General features: G+C 43.9%; 1 protein-coding gene across 1 annotated transcript in view; it reads right to left on the reverse strand.

Annotated features, from left to right (window-relative positions):
* LOC124717032 (ESF1 homolog) overlaps positions 1–20,824 on the reverse strand; it is an 88,774-nt gene that overhangs the window by 49,589 nt on the left and 18,361 nt on the right. Inside the window, exons 3-4 of the mRNA XM_047243687.1 lie at positions 18,824–19,014; positions 10,220–10,351 (exon numbers count right to left, since the gene is read on the reverse strand). Coding sequence (XP_047099643.1) covers positions 10,220–10,351; positions 18,824–19,014 — 323 coding nt within the window. The remainder of the gene's footprint in view (positions 1–10,219; positions 10,352–18,823; positions 19,015–20,824) is intronic.

A 20,824-nucleotide genomic window follows, 5' to 3' on the forward strand; every position in this document is an offset into this window, starting at 1 on the left:
CTCGTTGCTGTAGGTTAGCGTACAACTCGTCATTGGACTGCAAGAAGGGATCTCCATGGAATATAATCCCCTGGACTATATTTAAGCTCTTATGGGGGGTGATGGAGACCGGAACATCACCCAGCTTGTCACAGCAATGCATGCAACTGGACAGGGGATTCTGTTTGTACCAATACGACCCATTTCTCATTTTCGATATTCCCGCCACTTCTCTGAACTTTTCCCGTAAGTTCTTGACAAAAAACAGAGGCTTTGTTAGTAGAAAAGATTCCCAATCAGGCCTGTCGCAACCTAAATATTTGGGAGAATACATCTCACCTTGATCCTTACCCCTGTGTTCCCCCCCATGGGGTAGCAAGGGAGGGAATGATTTGGGGTTATATCTGTCAGCATTAAATTGGCCTTTTCCACACTTAAGGGACTGCTGGGACCAGTCAACCAAGAACATCAGATAACTTCATGCACTTCACTGTGGGTCATCTGCCCTGATGCCACCCACTCAGATCAAGGGTTCTCCCCACGGATGCCACCAGCCACAGCAAAGGCCACCTGGTGCGATGACCATTGTTGGGAGTCCTGATGCCCCAAGAAGATGGGCACCTGTTCCTTGGTATACGTAGGGAGTTTGCAGTTCAGGCATCAGCAGTGAGATCCCTGTGTTCAGGGGGCTACGACTAAGAGGGTACACGATGACCCCTCCACGACAGACTGACTACCGAGCTGGACATTGGGTGCAAAGATATCCAATACTGTCATGGGGGCAAAAGAGGACAGCAAAGAACAGAAGTGGATAATGTATCTCATAAGGTGTCCTCACCCAAATAGCTGGATTGCAGATGGAGTTGCAGAGCCATAGCAGTAAGAGGTGAAGAAGGTTTAAACACATGATGATATACGATGCACCATGTAGGGCACCATATAGGACACTTCGGAAAAACTTGGAAGGTGTGGAGGTCAAACCCTAGGCAGGAATACCTCGGGCCTATTCTGAATCCCAAACCCGCAAGGGATGGTATGGTTGAAGGGAGAGAAGAGTGCTGTCTGGCAGAGTGTTCAGGGATTAGAAGATGGCACTAAAAGGGTGCCAGGCTTAGCATAGGGGCAGTGGAGGAGGGGCGTGGGAGGGGAGGGGGGGAGCAGGAGTGAGGAGCAGAAAAAGAGAAAAAGTGAGGAGCAGAAAAAGAGAAAAAGAGAGGAGCAGAAAAGGAGAGGAGAAGAGGAGAAAAGGAGAGGAGAAAAGGAGAGGAGGAGAGGAGAAGAGGAGAAGAGGAGAAAAGGAGAGGAGAAAATGGGAGGAGGAGAGGAGAAGAGGAGAAGAGGAGAGGAGAAAAGGAGAGGAGAAAAAAAAGAGGTGGAGAAAAAAAGAGGTCGAGAAAAAAAGAGGAGCAGAAAAAAAGAGGAGCAGAGAGGAGGAAAGACTGGGCAATGCACTGGCAAAGAGTGGCGCACAGTGAGGATGAGGGGGTGTGATCAGGGAGTTGGTGATAGGAGAGGGGGTGGAAACTGTTGGGTGGAGTTTAGGAACATTAGGTTACTGTATGTGCGGTTGGGATAATTTCAGGAGTGGAGAATGTGTAGGGAGGTGGGAGGATTAGGGATGTGGGAGCATATGGCACAGGAAATCTTTTTGTGGACTAGGTCTGCGAGACAGTAGTTGTCTGTGGAGGCCTCGGTGAGCCTTTAAGCATGCTAGGCAAGGGAGTTCTTGTCATTGCAGATACACCATGCTGGGTGACCCGGTTGTACAGAAGGGTTTTTTTTGTGTGGAAGGAATGGGAGCTGCCAAAATGCAGATACTGTTGGTGATTGGTGGGTTTAATGTGGATAGCAGTGTTGATGGAGCCACGGGGAGGAGGAGGCCAACATCCAGGAAGTTGCACGCTCGGTGAAGGAGGACCAGGTGAAGCGGATGGGAGAGGTGTTGAGGTTGTGAAGAGATGAGGATAGGGTGTCTTCGCTCCGAGTCCAGATCACAAAGATATCAGTAATGACCATGAACCAGACCAGGGGCTTGGGGTTTTGTATACAAACAATTCCATGGCAGAGCCATGGGCATTGACATGGCACCCTCCTATGCCAACCTGTTTACGGGCCACCTCGAGGAAATGTTCCTAGTCTCTCAAAATCCTAAACCTGGCCTGGTTCATGTTGTATGATGATATCTCCATGATTTGTACTCCTCATTCCTTCACAACCTGAACACTTTCTCTCTCATTCACTTCAGCTCATCCTCCTCAATGAAGTATGCCACCTACCTGGACATTGACCTCCTCTCTCTGTCGGCTCTATTCACACCACTGTCCACATTAAAAACAACCAATCACAAACAGTACTGCATTTTGACAGCTCCCACCCCTCCCACATCAAAAAGTCCCTCCTACACAAGCTGGCTATGTGGGAATGGTTCATCTACAGTGACAAGAACTCTCTTGCCCAATATGTTGAAGGTCTCATCAAGGCCTTAACAGACAGCCTTCAACCATCTGCAAATAGATTTCCTATGTCATAACTCCACACACCCTCAAATCCTCCCACCACCACCACCACCACCACCACCACCACCACCACCAAGCAGCAGCTACACAGCAGCACTCCTCCATCATCCAGTACCATCCTGGATTGGAACAACTGAACCACACCTTCGTCAGGGCTACCATCATGTTCTGAAATGGGGAACATCCTTCCCACAATCCCTCCCAACCCTCCTAAAGTGGAGAATGTGTTGTAACGTGTTCTAGTCCATTCCTATGCCACTTCCAAACCCTTGTCAAAAGGATCATATCCCTGTGAAAGATCCAGGTGGAAAATCTGCCCAATCCACCCACCCAGTACTTTCTATTCCTGTCTTGTCATACGTTTATCCTACCCATCAGAGGCCAGGCCACCTATGGAAGCAGTCATGTCATATATGAGCTCTGCTGCATTCATTACACAGTTCTATTATTTGTATGACTGTCAATCAGCTTTCTAAAAGGATGAATGGCCACCACCAAACTGTGACCAAGAGCAAACTGAACCACCCTGTGACACAACATGCAGCTGAATGTAGCATGCTTGATTTAATAGCTGCTTCACAACCTGAGCCATCTGGATCCTCCCCTCCACAACCTACTTTCCTGAATTATGCATATGGGAGTTATCCTTATAACATGTGCTTCTCTCCTGAAATTATGCATCTCAACATACAATAATCTAATGTCCTCATACAAGAATTTCTGCCACCTCTGCCCTATAATCGCATCCCAACTCACATTCCCTCACTCTCATTATGTACTGCTCTTTGCCAACATGCTCACCAGTCTTTTCTCCTCTCCTTTTCCACCCTCCCACACTCCACTCCCCCCTCCTCCACAGGCGTCCGATGTGACGTTTGGCAGCCTTGTCCGTACACCTTCCAGACACTGCTCACTTCGCTTTATAGCACTCTTCCACACAACCCTCCCTCATACTCTGCTATCCCTTCCTCTTCCCTGCCTCACTCCAGAATGCTGCTTTCGTTCAGCACGACAGTTGCAGTCTGGCCAGAGTGGACGGAGATAGCAGTCCTGTGTGTGTGTGTGTGTGTGTGTGTGTGTGTGTGTGTGTGTGTGTGTGTGTGTGTGTGAGGGGGGAGGGGGGAGAGGGAGAGAGAGGGAGTCGGGGGGCTCTGCTTTTTTGCGTGTTTTTTTTTTTTTTTTTTTGGGCGCAAAATTTCTATGGTCATTAGCGCCCGGCCCGTGACTTAGGAAACAGTAAAAAGCCGAAATTGAAGCAATGGAAACGAAAGTCATAAAATTGGAGAAACTAAAAGCAGAAGGAAGGCTTAAAAATCCACTACAGAAAGGGGTTGGTTGTCCCCAAAAAAAGCTTCAAATGACTGACGTCATTTCACTGGCACTAATAAACTTGAGAACGCGGTCGGCTGAGTGCGTGTCATCTGCTAAAATCGACGATATATCAGGCGAAAGCTGTAGACGGGAGCGTAACGGATTAAAATAGGGGCACTCAATTAAAAGGTGTCTTACCGTCCACAGCTGAGAGCAGTGGGGACAGAGTAGGGGAGGATTGCCGCTTAAAAGATGTCGATGGCTAAAAAGACAGTGCCCTATCCGGAGTCTAGTTAAAATTACCTCCTCCCGACAACGCGTTCGGGAGGAAGAGGTCCAAGCACAAGGAAGAGCATTCATGTTCCGCAATTTATTATGGGTAAGTGTCGACCAATGCGTGTGCCATAAATGAACAACACATCGACATAGAACGCTCCGTAGATCGGCGAAGGGAATCGATTGAATAGCTGGCCGAGGAAGAGAGACTGCAGCCTCGGCTGCAATATCGGCCGCCTCATTTCCACAGATACCAACATGTCCCGGGAGCCAGAGGAATGCCACCGAGACGCCCCCCCAGGTGGAGCAAGCGCAGACACTCCTGAATCCGGTGGACCAGAGGGTGCACAGGATAAAGAGCTTGGAGACTGAGGAGAGAGCTGAGAGAATCTGAGCAGATAACGTACTGTATCCGCTGATGGCGGCGGATGTAGTGGACAGCCTGGAGAACAGCGTAAAGCTCCGCAGTATAAACCGAACACTGGTCGGGAAGCCGAAAGTGATTTGGGGTGTCGCCAACAATATAGACACTCCCTACACCTAACGATGTTTTCGAGCCGTCGGTGTAAATAAATGTGGCGTCCGTCATTTGTGCACATAGAGCAGCAAATGCCCGACGATAAACAAGTGAAGGGGTACCATCCTTGGGAAATCGACAAAGGTCACGGAGCAGGCAGATCCGGGGACGGAACCAAGGCGGTGCTGTACCCCAAGTTGTCAAGAAGGTTTTAGGAAAGCGGAAGGAAAGAGAATGGAGCAGTTGATGGAAGCGGACTCCCAGTGGTAGTAGGGAGGAGGGGCGGCCTGCATACCCTACATCAAAGGAGGTGTCGAAACAAATGTCATGGTCTGGATTAGCGGGCATGGAAGACAGATGGCTAGCATAACGACTCAGAAGGACTGCTCGCCGATTGGACAGCGGAGGTTCAGCAGTCTCAGCATAAAGGCTTTCCACAGGGCTAGTGTAAAAAGCTCCAGGCACTAAACGTAATCCACGGTGGTGGATAGAGTCGAGACGCCGAAGAATAGACGGCCGAGCAGAGGAGTAGACTATGCTTCCATAGTCCAATTTCGAGCGCACTAAGGCGCGATAGAGGCGGAGAAGGACCACTCGGTCCGCTCCCCAGGAGGTACCAGTCAGGACACGGAGGGTGTTAAGGGATCGCAGACAGCGAGCCGAAAGATAGGAAACGTGGGAGAACCAGCACAGTTTTCTGTCAAACATAAGACCCAAGAATTTAGTGACGTCTGAAAACGGAAGGTTGACAGGACCTAAATGTAAGGAGGGCGGAAGAAACTCCTTACGTCGCCAAAAATTAACACAAACGGTCTTACTGGGAGAAAAACGGAAGCCGGTTTCGATGCTCCAAGAGTGGAGGCGATCGAGACATCCTTGAAGACATCGTTCAAGAAGGCTGGTCCGTTGAGAGCTGTAGTAGATCGCAAAATCGTCCACAAAGAGGGAGCCCGAGACATCACGAAGGAGACAATCCATAATTGGATTGATGGCAATGGCAAACAGTACAACACTCAGCACGGAGCCCTGGGGTACCCCGTTTTCTTGGGAGAAAGTACGGGAGAGAATAGTGTTCACCCGCACCCTAAATGTATGCTCGGCCATAAATTCGCAAAGAAAAAGGGGCAGCCGACCTCGAAAGCCCCAAGAGAACAGTGTGCGGAGGATGCCTGTCCTCCAACAGGTATCATATGCTCTCTCCAGATCAAAAAATATTGCTACTGTTAGGCGTTTCTGGAGAAAATTGTTCATGATATAAGTGGAGAGAGCAACAAGATGGTCAACTGCAGAACGATGCTTTCGGAATCCGCATTGGGCAGGTGTTAAAAGACTGCGGGATTCCAGCCACCACGCTAAATGGTAATTCACCATACACTCCAAAACCTTACAGACACTACTCGTGAGAGAAATGGGGCGATAGCTAGAGGGGAGATGTTTGTCCTTTCCAGGTTTCGGAACAGGAACGACGATAGCTTCCCGCCATCGTCTGGGAAAAGTACTGTCGGTCCAAATTCGATTATAAAGGCGAAGGAGGTAATGCAGACTATGGGTTGATAAATGCAGCAACATTTGGATGTGGATACCATCCGGTCCTGGGGCGGAGGAGCAGGAAGAAGAGAGTGCATGTTGGAGTTCCCGCAAGGAGAAAACAGTATTGTAGCTTTCGCGATTTTGAGAGGAGAAAGCAAGAGGTCGCACTTCCGCTGCACGTTTCTTCGGGAGAAACGCTGGCGGGTAATTTGAAGAGCTCGAAATCTCAGCAAAGTGCTGACCCAACAAGTTAGAAATTGCGACGGGGTCCACTAATGTGTCATGCGCAACAGTGAGCCCAGAGACTGGGGAGAAACTAGGCGCGCCTGAGAACCGTCGAAGCCGACTCCAAACTTCCGAGGAGGGAGTGAAGGTGTTAAATGAGCAAATACAGAATTTCCAGCTTGCCTTCTTGCTATCGCGGACGACACGACGGCATCGCGCTTGGAACTGCTTATAGCGGATACAGTTGGCCAAAGTAGGATGGTGGCGGAAACTGCGGAGAGCACGTCGCCGCTCACGTATTGCATCACGGCATGCCTCGTTCCACCAAGGAACTGGGGGGCGCCGGGGCAATTCGGAGGTGCGTGGTATTGAATGTTCCGCAGCTGTAAGAATAACGTCGGTAATATGTGTGACCTCATCGTCGACGCTGGGAAAGTGACGGTCATCGAATGTCGCTAGAGACAAAAAAAGTGTCCAATCGGCTTGGGCAAACTTCCAGTGTCGCGGGCGCATGTAGGGCAGTTGAGGCTGCAGTCTAAGGACACATGGAAAGTGGTCACTCGAGTGTGTATCATCAAGGGTGAACCATTCGAAGTGCCGAACTAGCGGAGCAGTACCGACCGCAAGGTCCAAATGAGATAAATTTGTCGTGGAGGCAGATAAAAATGTAGGGACCCCAGTGTTGAGGCAAACTAGATCTGGTTGGTGGAAGATGTCTAGCAATAGTGAGCCACGTGGACAAGGATGAGGAGATCCCCAAAGCGGGTGGTGGGCGTTGAAGTCCCCAACCAGCAAATATGGGGGTGGAAGCTGACCAAGAAGATGAAGGAGATCAGCTCGTGCCATTGGTGTGGACGATGGAATGTATACAGTACAAAGAGAGAACATGTATCCGGAAAGGGAAAGACGGACGGCGACAGCTTGGAAGGAAGTGTTTAAATGGATTGGGTGATAATGGAGAGTTTCATGGAGAAGAATCATGAGTCCTCCATGTGCTGGAGTGCCTTCAACAGAGGGGAGATCATATCGGACGGACTGAAAATGAGGGAGAACAAAGCGGTCATGGGGACGCAGCTTCGTTTCCTGAAGACAGAAGATGACCGGCGAGTAGGATCGTAAGAGGATTGACAATTCATCCCGATTGGCTCGAATACCGCGGATATTCCAGTGGATAATGGACATAGGGTGAACAGAAAATGGAGGAATGTGACCAAGGTCGCTGTCAACTCAACGACTGCTCTGAGCTTGCGACCGACAGCATGGAATGGCATTCAGCCGAAGGCAGAAGATCCTGATCCATAGGTTGGTCAGGAGCAGCTCCTGCCACCAGCGATCGGCTGGTTGATCGGCCGCCAGCAGTGCGCCTCGGCGACACAGAAGACGGCCGAGGGCGATTTACGCCAGGTGGTGCTGTAGATGGGACACGCCTTGGCGGAGAAGGAGAGGAACTGGGTTTCTTTGTAGCCTTCTTGGAAGTGTGATGTTTAGAGGAAGGAGGAACCGATGGTTGGGAAGTTGCCGTACGTAAAAACTCTTCACGAGTATGCTCTTTTTTCGAAGTCTTGGTGTCTGACTTGTGGGCTCGAGATTTAGCAGAACTCGACAAAGGGTGAGCCAGAGAGTGGGCAGGCGAAAGTGGTGAGGTTGAACGGGCAATCTTTGCGCTGGCCGATCTGACGACCGTGGCACTAAAGGTGAGGTCGCAAGTCTGCGTGGCCGCCTCCTTTGTTGGCCGAGGAGAAGCAAGGACAGTGCTGTATTTTCCTTTCTGAGGCACGGTGGGCTGTCGACTGGCGAATAATTTTCGAGCAGCAAAGGTCGACACCTTTTCCTTTACTCTAATTTCCTGGATGAGCTTTTCGTCCTTAAAAACGGGACAATCTCGAGCGGAAGCAGCGTGGTCACCCATACAGTTGATGCAGCGAGGGGACAAGCACCTTCATGGGCATCCTTGCCACACGTAACACATTTGGCCGGATTGGAACAGGACTGGCTGGTGTGATTGAACCGCTCACACTGATAGCAACGTGTAGGGTTTGGGACGTAAGGGCGAACGGAAATTATCTCATAGCCTGCTTTGATTTTCGATGGGAGTTGAACTTTGTCAAATGTCAAGAAGACAATGCGGGTTGGAATGGTGTTCGTGTCAACCCTTTTCATAACCCTATGAACAGCCGTTACGCCCTGGTCAGACAGGTAGTGCTGAATTTCTTCGTCAGACAATCCATCGAGGGAGCGTGTATAAACGACTCCACGCGAGGAATTTAAAGTACGGTGCGGTTCCACCTGGACAGGGAAGGTGTGTAGTAGTGAGGTACGCAGCAATTTTTGTGCCTGGAGGGCACTGACTGTTTCTAACAACAGGGTGCCATTCCGTAATCTGGAACAAGACTTTACAGGACCTGCAATTGCGTCGACACCTTTCTGAATAATGAAAGGGTTGACTGTGGAGAAGTCGTGACCGTCGTCAGACCGAGAAACAACAAGGAACTGTGGCAACGATGGAAGAACTGACTGTGGCTGAGAGTCAGTGAACTTACGTTTGTGAGCAGACATAGTGGAAGGTGAGGAAACCATTGCGGAAGAATCCCCCATGATTACCGGAGTCTCCGATGGCGCACTCCTCCCTTGTGGGGGCCTTCTCTGAGGGCACTCCCGCCTTAGGTGATTGTTCACACCTCAGGTCACACCTCCCGACAAACGGACGGAGGGACCAATCGGCACTTTCGGAAGGTATCAGCTCAGGTAATCACCCCTCCCAGGGCCTGGCCATTACCAGGGGGTACGTACGTGTCCTACCTGTCTACCCGGGGCGGGGAATTACGCGTTACCCCGTCACCGGCTATGCATGGATGTGCGTGGGTCGGCCTTCAGACACGCACAGGGAGGACGAAAGAGAAAGGGAAAGGGAAAGAAGAAAGGTCTCAAACGCCGCAGCGGAGAGAAGGGTAAAGAGAAGAGAAGAGGTAAGGAAAAGAGAAGGACAAAGGAAGGATGAAGACATACAAGCAAGGAAGGCGAAGAATGCCATACATTTACAAGCGTCCGCCTCCGGACGTAGGCACAAACCATACTCCCAGAGGGGGAGAAAGGGAAGGAAAGAGCCAGAGGTGAGGGGGGGGGGGGGGGGGGGGTGAAGATGGGGGATGGGGAAGGATGCGGAAAGGGAAGGTATGCAGCCCGGAAAGGAAGGAAGGCCACATTAGCTCGGGGTCCCGTGCTCGCTACGCACTTAGCCACAAAAGAGTTGTGGATCCCCTGTGTGTGTGTGTGTGTGTGTGTGTGTGTGTGTGTGTGTGTGTGTGTGTGTTTTTCTTTCTTCTTTGAAGAAGGCTTTTGCCGAAAGCTTAGTATGTAACAATATTTTCATTGTGCCTGTCTGCAACCCAACATATTGTCTTTACAGTGAGTAGCTATCTAGCTTTCTCATAATTGTTGTAAAATTTTTTTTGTGAACAAACAGTCCAACTTTCACCAAAGCCTCCCACAACTCCCTGAAGTGTCCCTTACTTTCCCAGTAAATTTCATTCCCTGAGGATTCCCAATTTTCCAAACATGTCCCCACCCTGTCCATATAAAGATTAGCAACAATAAGGGACAATTGACTTCCTGTGAACACACTATCAGTCTCTTCATAAAACTGGATATTAAATAAAAAGTATGTGGTAGTTAACATGTAGGAACAACTTTAGTTCAGTCACTGAACTTAGCTTCAATTAGTTTAATAACTTGATCAGTGGGACACACCAGCTAATAGCTACCACATCGAAGTTCACTAAAAATTTTTCCTCGCATGGTTGTGTTTCAACCAACATGAGAAAATCTGGCATGAACTAATGTGCATCAGCTTATAAGTCTTACTTACTTCATCCTCATCCTTATCTTCAAGTGTGCTTTCTTCTTCATCACTATTTGCTTTCTTGTTTTCACAGAGTTCTAAAGGTCCTTTCACTTCTTCTTCCTTCATACGCTGTAGGCCAAATTCTGAAGTGTAAATCTGCAATTTAACAGAAAAATATATTAAAATTTTTTTGTTAATAATTTTCATGCAGACGCAATGCAAATGTTCTGTAACTGATGGGAGTACAACAAAAGACAACTGTGTTTATATGCACACCTCTGTAACGTAAGGTCAATGCAGACAGAAACCGGTTTATATTTGGAATTACACAATTTACACAGCTGACTCTGAAAACTGTAACACTGTGAAGTAAGTATAAGTACTGGGTGCAATCTAGTTGCTTATGTTTTTGTTGTTGTGGTCTTCAGTGCAATGAGTGGTTTGCAGCAGCTCTCCACAACAGTAAATTGTGCGAGTTCTTTATCCCTATATAACTACTGAAGCCTACATCCACTTGAGCCTGCTATAGTGTTAGGTCCCTCTGTGCAATATTTAACCTCCCTTTTCTCCACCCATTATCAAATTGCTAATTCCTTGATCAACAGGATGTTTTCTATCCTTCCCTTAAATTTGTGTTACCTTCAATTCGATTCAGTATCTCTTTATCAGTGATTTGGACTACCTGTCTGATGTTCAGCATTATTCTGTAGCATCACATTTCAGAAGCTGTTATTGTCCTCTTTTCCTTACTGTTTATCCTCCAGGTTTCACATCCTTACAGGGCTACACAACAGAAAAGATTTCCTAACATCTAAATTTAGATAAATTTCGCTTTTTCATAAATGCATTTCTTGCTGCTACCAGTCTGTACTTTATATCCTCTTTACTTCAGCCATCATCAGTTATTTTGCTGTCCAAATAGCAAAATGCATCTGCTATTTCTAATCCATTCCATTCAACTGATCTTCCAATTCCTCTACTGTCTCTGAGAGAATAACAAGGTCACTGGCAACTCATAAAGTTTTTATTTCTTTTCCCTCCCCAAATTTCTCCTGGGTTTCCTTTGTTGCTTGATCAGTGAACACACTGAACAATGTCAGGGATAGCCAACGCGCATGTCTCATTCCCTTCTGAGCTACTGCTTCCCATTCATATTCTTCGACTTTTATAACTGCAGTCTGGTTTCTGCACAAGTTGTACACAGTCCTTCACTTTCTGTAGTTTATGCAAGTCACCTTCAGAATTTTAAAGAATGCAACTGAGGTACATACAATGGGTGTCTCAGGAAGGAACGGTCAAAGTTTAGGGATATGACAGGAACGATCATTTGAAGCAAAAAATGTCCAGTAAACATGGGCTTAAAAAGCATACATAGACAGCTATCACTTCTTCATCTCTGATAATATGAGACAAATCTCTCCTATTGCAAGCTCTTTACTTTCCATATTCTGAGAGGTGGCAGTAAGGACCAAAATAAGAAAAAAAGCCTAGTAAACATGGACTCTAAGGTGTATACCTTAAGAGTAATGAGCACTTATTTGTCTTTGCTACTGTGAAAAACACATCTCTTCTACAGAAGAACTGCTCAAAGCTCTTACAATAACCAGACAATTTGTTCTTGATTGGTCCATACTACCTCCTCCGAGAATAAGGGAAGCAGCAGAAGAGATTTTTTTTTCATAGAATTGAAGAGAAAGAAGTGCTCATAGTTCTTAACATATGTGTTTTACAGCCCATGTACACTACATTTTTCTGACTCGAATGATCGTTCCTGCGACATCTCTGAATACTGACCATTCCTCCTGGGGCATTCTGTAGAAATCATTTCATCGGAAAATTGTTGCACAGTTCAAAACATCTTCAGACCATCAATAGGGGTAGGGTAGCGTAACAGAATATTTCCTGTAACATCGATGTCTTCCCTCCTGAGCAACATCTGGTGAACATTTACAACTTTATTTTAACACATCTTATTAAATGCATATGGATATATGAAACTATTAAAATACTTTGTGTTGTTTACTGTTAGAGGCTGGGTGTACGAGTATGTGACATTGTATTTCTGTTGATACAGCAGTACAGGTCATTACATCTTTGCTGGCCGCCACAGCCCACGGCAAGATTCTGACTAAATCGTCAAGAACCTTCTTGCACATTAATATAAGGAATATGTCAAGAATATATGTAATGAAACATCATTACATGTTTGAATTCCACAATATTATGTTCTTGCAGAGACTACAGGTAGCAGACATGACATGACATTGCGCATTGCTACTACTATTATCTATTGCAATAAAAACAATCTCAGGGTTGATGAAGTATTAAAATTTAAATTGAGAGGAGTATTTATGTTACCTACAAACCCTTTTCTAAAGTGCGTCAAGATAAAAGATCAATTATCATTCAATGTTTGAAAAATTATATAATTAAAAAATGCATCAAAATAACTTCCAGAAAATATAAGAAGAATTATATTGTACACAACTGATTCTGAAAAATAAAACATTCAGAAGCAATGATCTGCAACACACCACAATAACAGGACATTAGAAGAGCAGGCCGCTAATAAGGGATTTAGAGGTGGCGTGCAGGTACGCCCAACAGCACCCTCTTTTGTTTGACTGGACAGCAATGCTCAATGCGTGTGGAGCCGACATATGAAGCAGAAATGTGTGAACAAGTACAACTGTTCCTCACCAACATCACAGGGTGGAATATAGGCATGTGAGTGCATTTGAATGGGGTGGAGTGATTGGTCTTCTAGTGTTCTGTCGTTTCGTGACACTGTGGTTTGTACGGGACACACTGCTTCAAAAGTGAGGTGTATGCAGAACCAATGGACAGAAGGAGACTGTACACAGTGCCGACTGGGTACTGGACAACACAATGTGACCACAGCACGAGACAACTGCCATTTTGTCCACTTGGGCATAATGGACAGAACACCATCATCCACATGGCTGATGCAACACTGGATCACTGCAATAGATGTGGACACATCTGTGTCGATGATTCAACGCCATCCTCTGCAAGTTGGACTGGTAATGTGTCGGCTTTCATTGACCAGAACTCTCTAGCAATGAAGCACGCGATCTCGTCTCCTGCATCTGAACAGCTACTGCCATTTCATGTCACGACATCTAGCAGCTCTGATTGCAGCATGTGGTGGCACTACTCCGTACTGGATTTCCACAGTCACATTGCATGTACCAGTCTGTATGTTAATCATTCGTGTAGTTTCATGTCCCTAATCTGTGGTATAAATATCACAGTGATAATATATCTCAGTCTTGGTGTTCCACTTTTTCCAAACAGTAGTGTACGAGAACAATGGAAAAGAAAAAAAATGTGTTAGATAATCATCAGTTTGGATATAGGAAAGGTATAGCCACCAGAGGGGCTGTTCAGACATTGCAGTTGATAACGGAAGCAAGGCTAAAGAAAAATCAAGACACGTTCAAATGATTTGTCAACCTGGAAAAGGTGTTTAACAATGTCAAATGGTGCAAGATGTTTGAAAATTGTGAGAGAAATACGGGTAAGTTATAGAGAAAGATGAGTAATATACAGTATGTACCAAATGTACCAATACGTACAAGAGCCAAGAGGGAACAATAAGAGTGGAAGACAAGAATACAGTCTTTTTTCCCCTATTGTTCAACTTGTACATCAAAAAAGCAATAATGGAGATAAAAGAAAGGTTCGAGGGTGGGATTAATATTCGAAGTCAAAGTATATCAATGATAAGATTTGCTTCCTCTATTTTCTTCTATCTTTAGAAGATCACAGGATCTGCTGAATGGAATGAACAGTCTGATAAGTACAGAAAACAGGTTGAGAATAAACCAAAGAAAAACAAAAGTAATGAGAAGTAGTGGAAATGACAACAGCGACAAACTTCATATCGTGATAAGAGCTCAAGAAGTAGATGAGGTTATGAAATTCTGCTACCTAGATAACAAAATAACACATGACAGATGGAGTGAGGAGGACATAAAAAACAGACCAGCACTGGCAAAAAGTGGCATTCCTGGCCAAGAGAAGTATGCTACTTTTGAACACAGGCCTCAATTTGAAAAAGAAATTTCTGAGAATGTATATTTGGAGCACAGCACTGTGTGGTAGTGAGTCATGGACTGTGGGAAAACTGGAACAGAGGAGAATCAAAGCATATGAGACGTGGTATTACAGAAGAATGTTGAAAACTGAGTGGACTTATAAAGTAGGGAATGACGAGGTTCTCCACAGAACCGACAAGGAAAGGAATATATAGAAAACACTGACAAAAAGAAGGGACAAGCTTGTAGGACATCTGTCAAGACATCACGGAATAACTTCCATGGAAGCTGTTAGAGGGTAAAAACTGTACAGGAAGACAGAGATTGGAATACATACAGCAGATAATTGAGGATGTATGTTGCAAATGCTACTCTGAGATGAAGAGGTTAGCAAAAGAGAGAAAATCATGACGGGCCACATCATCAAACCAGTAAGAAGACTGATAACTCATAAAAAAAATTAATTGCATAAAATGTTCAAAATCAGCGTAACAAAGTTTTATCTATGAACATTGAAACACTTTGTCTCTGGTGTATCTCTCCACGATTTTGCTTTTAACAACATGAAAAATTACAAGCTAGAAGAATTTAATTTATGAAAATTTTCTCTCTTCTCAACTAAAACAGTGTTAGAACTTGCAACAAAATAAAAATAAACCAAAATCTTAAACTAAAAAAAAAAATCGTTTAAAAGAGAGAAATATGAGAATTTCTGTCATTTTTGTGTGTTGCTCCATGGCCATACAAGATATAAAGTGTGAACATCCAATACAATGTGATGAAAGACCTTAGTCACATATTGTATGGGAACAGTGCAATGTGTCAAAACATAGCAGGACGCCAAAGAGAAGAGAACAGAAGAAGAATAAGGAAGAAATATAGTAACTTAATGGAGTAAGACTGAGTTATGCTATTTTTCTCTGTGGATGCCGAGAACTGTTCACATTCACGGCCATCCTTCATACTGCCCAGGTGCAGAGTTTGCCTACACAGAAGCGGATCTTCCATGCAACCATTGAAGAAGCTGAATGAAGAACAGGCAAATTCAAATCTACAACAACCTTCACCAACAGCACACAATGAAACTTCTTCATAACAGTCAGATTAGAGCAACTGCAATGAGATCACATCTGCTACTGCTACCAACATTGAGGCCAGACATCGTTTTGAAAAATCCAGTGGTCATTTTCGAAAAAGCACTGAAAAATAATTTTTTAATAGTGATATTTATTATCACAGAATGTGTAAGTAAACAGAGGGAACAGTAATTTTGACTGTAGTGACCAGTGTAAGATGAACAGAAAATTAATAATAATATTGATCAGTATATAAAAGTAACTAAAACTATACTAAAATGGAATCTTAGCAAACACCAGGATTAAGTGTCCAACTTCAGAATCAGATTCACGAGTATCTACAGGAAAAGGACCAATTATAAGAGAGAGAAAAAATAACAGAAGATTTATCTAATTTTAAAGTCCAACTTTCAGAAGAAATTTATGATAAAAGTAAAAATCTAAGACAAGAATTACATTAACACAGATGTAGTTAGGAGAAATCACTGAATCTATAGAAGAAGTCATACTTAAACTATAAAGAGGAGGAATCCTTTCCACCCTAAAATATGAAATAGGTAAGAAGAAAAAGTGCTTGAATCCCTGAAGCTGCAAGGTGAGCTATATAACAAAATAATAATAATAATAAAAAAAAGAAACAATTAGCGATTAGTTGCCACACGCAATAAAGGGAGTTTGACTAGCCCGGATAGCTGTGTATGTTGAAGCGCCGCTTCCACGATGGGGAGGTGTGCCGAATTTGGATCGAATCCAACTGGCAGATTAATGACGAGGGCCGGTGTGCTGTCCAGTCTGAATGTGGATTTATGCAGTTTCCCATATCCAAGTAGGTGACTAACAAGCTACTACTCAAGTCCCACCTCAGTTCCATGACTTGCAAACTATCACTCATTTTCGCATGAATAACAATGCACACTGACAGTTGGGTTACACATATTTATCACGAGAATAACTGGTTGGTAGCAGGTGGGCATCTGGCCACCTATTACAGTAACTATGCCAAATCCATTCCTAACCATGCTAATTCTGCATTGATGAAAGACAAAGATCTACACACTCGAAGTGGGAAATTATCTGGCCAAGTAGAAAAAGCAGAAGGGCCACTCCTAGAAATGAGAAGAGCTATCCCTGATTTTTAGTCTCCCCAGAACATGAAGTGCAGGCCAAAGATCTTGAGATTTTTGTGCAGGATGTCAACCCCCCTCCCCTTATCCTAGGTCACCCTATTAGCTATCTACCATTTACTGTCAAATTAAAACCAGACTTTGTCACTTTTGTTATATCTATTTTAAGAACATGCCCGTATCATCATTGCTTCCTAATACTGTACAATATTATTCTTTCTATACTGTCTTGTAGATATTTTGATGTACTTTTTAATTATATCATTCTTCAAATATTAAATGGTAATCAGCATTTTATTGTGATGAATTTTCAAAAGGGTAAGCGAATAAAATAAATGCTCCTCTCAAATTAAATTCCAGTGCTAATTCATCATTGAGATCAAAGCCTAATAACTGGTACAATCAGATATACCCTCTGTGATTGCGCTCCACAGCAGTTTGCAGAGTGTAGATGAAGATGTACATGTGGATGCAGTGGACAATCATACTACAACCTGTGCAGCATATGTCTTCATACCCGGTAACCCCATTAACTACTTATACCATTTACACAACTACAGGCTGACAGTAAAATATATATACTTTACTTAAATCATCCACCCAGAGCAATCCGTGAACTATAATAATCTATCTATTGTAGCCAATAAATGTCCCCTTCCCTCATGACGTCAATCTTTTCATTATCAAACAACAATGGTTCTCATCATATTTTTCAGTGACTGTGACAATATCATATACTGCCACGATTTATTATTGAACTATACAAGCAACACAGTGTTGGACAAGACCAGAAGCAGTTCTGAAGTGCTAGCTTCTCAAAATGTTTCATCCACAGCTACTCTCTGGTCCTTTGACACCTATCAAGATACTCCCCATAACTCAAACATCTATTCCAATCCTATCCATTTATTACACCTCTCTCCACACGCAAAATTAGTCACAACTTTATCCCCAAATCAGTCCACCAGTAAAAGATTTACAACAATATAAAACAACTCTTCCCTACCTAAAATTAACAGTCAGTAAAGGAACTATAAAAGTACAGAAAAAGTTCATTTACACTTTCTTGTTATATTGACTGTTGACCTCTAGTCAGGAACACCGTGAATTTTCAATTACAATGATTCCCACAGGATAGCCATTGTTTCCTGAAAAGTGGTTTTCCTGTATTTTACACAGTTTCTCACTATTTATGCTCTTGTCATTGTTAGTATGTTTATGTTTTACTTGATAGTAATGACTATTCCTTAGACCTTCCTTTCCTATTTCACCAATTATGTTTTTATAATTTCTCTGTTAGATCTAGAATGTTCATCTTTTGTAGTGTTTAGTATGTCTAATTGCTCCAAGTAGTTTAGGACAGAATTTACTTTATTCCACTCTTTTCTGATCATTTTCTCCCTGGCATATGAGCGCATTTGGCTAATGCTACCATCATGAGACAATCTGCACTAATAGGTTCATGTAAAACTTCCATTTGGGTAAGGTGGCTGTCAAAATATTTCATGTACCCACTCTGGATTTTCTATAAGGGCAAGCAGTTCAAGGCTCAATTTTTGCTGCTCATGCTGAGCATTAATTCCCTACAAACTGTCTGTGAAAGTCCTCTCAACTCAGAAAACCTTTCACATGTAATACCCCATTTAGCTGCTTCATGTTTTATGTTTTCAGACAGGCAATGCATCCTCAAATGTTCTAAGAAAAATAATTGGGTGAGCTGTACCCTAGGGTTTGAATCCTGCAAAATGGTTAGCTTAATGACTGCCACTTTTGATCGAGAATCCCTCCCCCCCAATCCTTGGTAGCCTTCAGCCTTGCTAATAAAACTTCTGCCTTTAATTCTATTTCCAGTACCAAGTTTAAGTGTCTGCAATTCTTTCTCCCTGATTGGCAATATTTCTATGCCCATTAGGACCTGTCTCTAGCTCCAGCATAGCACCAGTGCAATGAGACTCAGCACTAAGCAACACCAGCCTCCTGAAGATGACAGACAGAAGCACTGTCAAAATATTGCATCAACCTGACCTGAAGACCTGCTGCAAGCTCGAGAAGAGTACAATAAATTATATACTTTTTTAAACCTTTATGTAGATTTTTACTTGGCACATTTTATTGACTCTGTAATGATTCTTTGTCTGCTCTTTAGATTCTGAAGACAACCACCAGCTGGTTGAAACTGGTTAAGGTATTGTGAAATGCACATATGACTATGTCATGTAAAATATAAAAACATAAAAGAAAAAAATAGTAAACATCTGGCAGTGGCCTAAAGTAGTGCACAAGTTCACTGATGTGCAAACTAGATGCACACCTCCAAAATGTGGCACCGCACCGTAGCTCCATCAGCTAATAAACACGAGTACGCACCGTAACTTTTTCGACTGCGCCGCCAGTTTTTGGGAGGAATGATGACAACAGCACCAGCAGGTCCTGAGCACGCACCCTGTCCCAGTCCATATTGCAGATCGCTATCCTCCGAGTCGCCTCTTGGGTCGTGTCCGCATCCTTATCCAGCTCTCCCCAGTCGTGTTCCACATCTTCTGAGTCATCGGAAGCACCTGTCAGAGCGAAGCTAGGTTCAGGAGTTTGGCAATGATCACTGACAACAAGGAAAAATTTGATACAAACCGATGAGTACAGAATTATGATCTCAAGTATCAATAAATTACACTGTCTGATCAAATGTGGAATGGACCACTACACGTCACGAGAAATGGATCTATTGGTATAAAAGGAAGTGGGGAGAAGATTATTGTCTGCAGAGAAGTGGCTAAGCGATTTTGAACACAAACTAGTCATTACACGTCACCTGAGTAACAAAGCCATCAGGGATATTTTAACCTTTCTAAAGCTGCCCGTACAACTTTTGGTAACGCGACTGTGAAGTAAAAATGCAAAGAAATCGCCACGGCTAAACCGAGATGAGGCAGACATAGCGCACAGACAGACAGAGACTGTCTACCATTCCACAGGGTGTTTGTACAAAAACACAGTAAATCAGCAGAAGGAATCACTTGTGAGTTCCAAAGTGCTACCGGGAGTCCAGCTAGCACAATGACTGTGAGTAGGAAGTTAAAAAAAAATGGAGTAAGAAGATAGAGCAGCTCCTCATAAACAACACGGTTTGGTAGTTGAAACAAAACGACACTTGAGGTGGTGAATAGAGTGATACTTCTGGACAGTGGATGATTGGAAACTGATCTGAGTGACAAACCACACTGTACCCTGCGGCAGTCCGATGGAGGGGTTCGAGTTTGGTGAATGCCCGGAGAACGTCACCTGCCAACACGTGCATTGCCAACAGTGAAGAATTGGGAAAGTGGTGTAACGTATAGGAATGTTGCTCACAGTTATGGCGTGGTTTCCCTAGTGCACTTAAGAAAACCTAAATGCAGAAGGATACAAACACACTTTACAGCACTGTATACTTTGAACAAGAGAGGAACAGTTTGGAGACAGTGATTGATTGTATTGGTGTGACATTGCACCCTCTCTAAAGCAGCATCTGTGAGGCAATGGTTTGTGGACAATAACATTCCTCAATTGAACTGGTCTGCACAGAGTGCCAATTTGAACTGAACAGAACACCTCATTGAAAGAGTCTCCAGTAGAGTTCAAGTCGTCAAAGGCGAAGGATGGACACACCTAGTGATATGGGCCGGGCAAATGCCCGGTGGACAGGACATTTAAAAACGGGCATTTGTCCAGGAATTTTCCCAAAGCAGTTTCAAATGCCCAAAATCTGAGCATTCACAAAAAATTACTTCAGTACTTTTTAAACTTTTTACTGCTTGAATGTACAGTTTACAAATTAAAATAAGAGATGGGACAGTACTACCAACATCAAAAGTTAGTAAATGTTTACACTTAAACATAAGTATGAGCATTCACAAAAAATTACTTCAGTACTTTTTAAACTTTTTACTGCTTGAATGTACAGTTTACAAATTAAAATAAGAGATGGGACAGTACTACCAACATCAAAAGTTAGTAAATGTTTACACTTAAACATAAGTATGTCGTTAATTGCCTTTAAAACTAAGACCAAAAGAAAAGAAGAGTTCTGCTCTTCACTCTTAGTCTCTCTACCTAGCGACCCCCCCCCCCCCCCACACACACACACACACACACACACACACACAGCTGTTGAATGATAAGCTTTGTAACATAACATACATTGCAATCCGTTAGTTATTATTATTTTCGATTATTAAAGAGAGTGTTTTGAACTTGAGTTCCTTTATGATGATTATTTATGTTTTTTCTGAGCCCAAATTTTCTTCATGTGTTCACTGTGTTGTTTCTTTCGCTCCACTGTCCATTTGCACCCTGGTGTCAAATTTATGTTTTTTGATGATGTTCTTGAAT

Source organism: Schistocerca piceifrons, chromosome 9 (assembly GCF_021461385.2).
Source record: "Schistocerca piceifrons isolate TAMUIC-IGC-003096 chromosome 9, iqSchPice1.1, whole genome shotgun sequence".
NCBI classification, from domain to species: Eukaryota; Metazoa; Arthropoda; class Insecta; order Orthoptera; family Acrididae; genus Schistocerca; species Schistocerca piceifrons.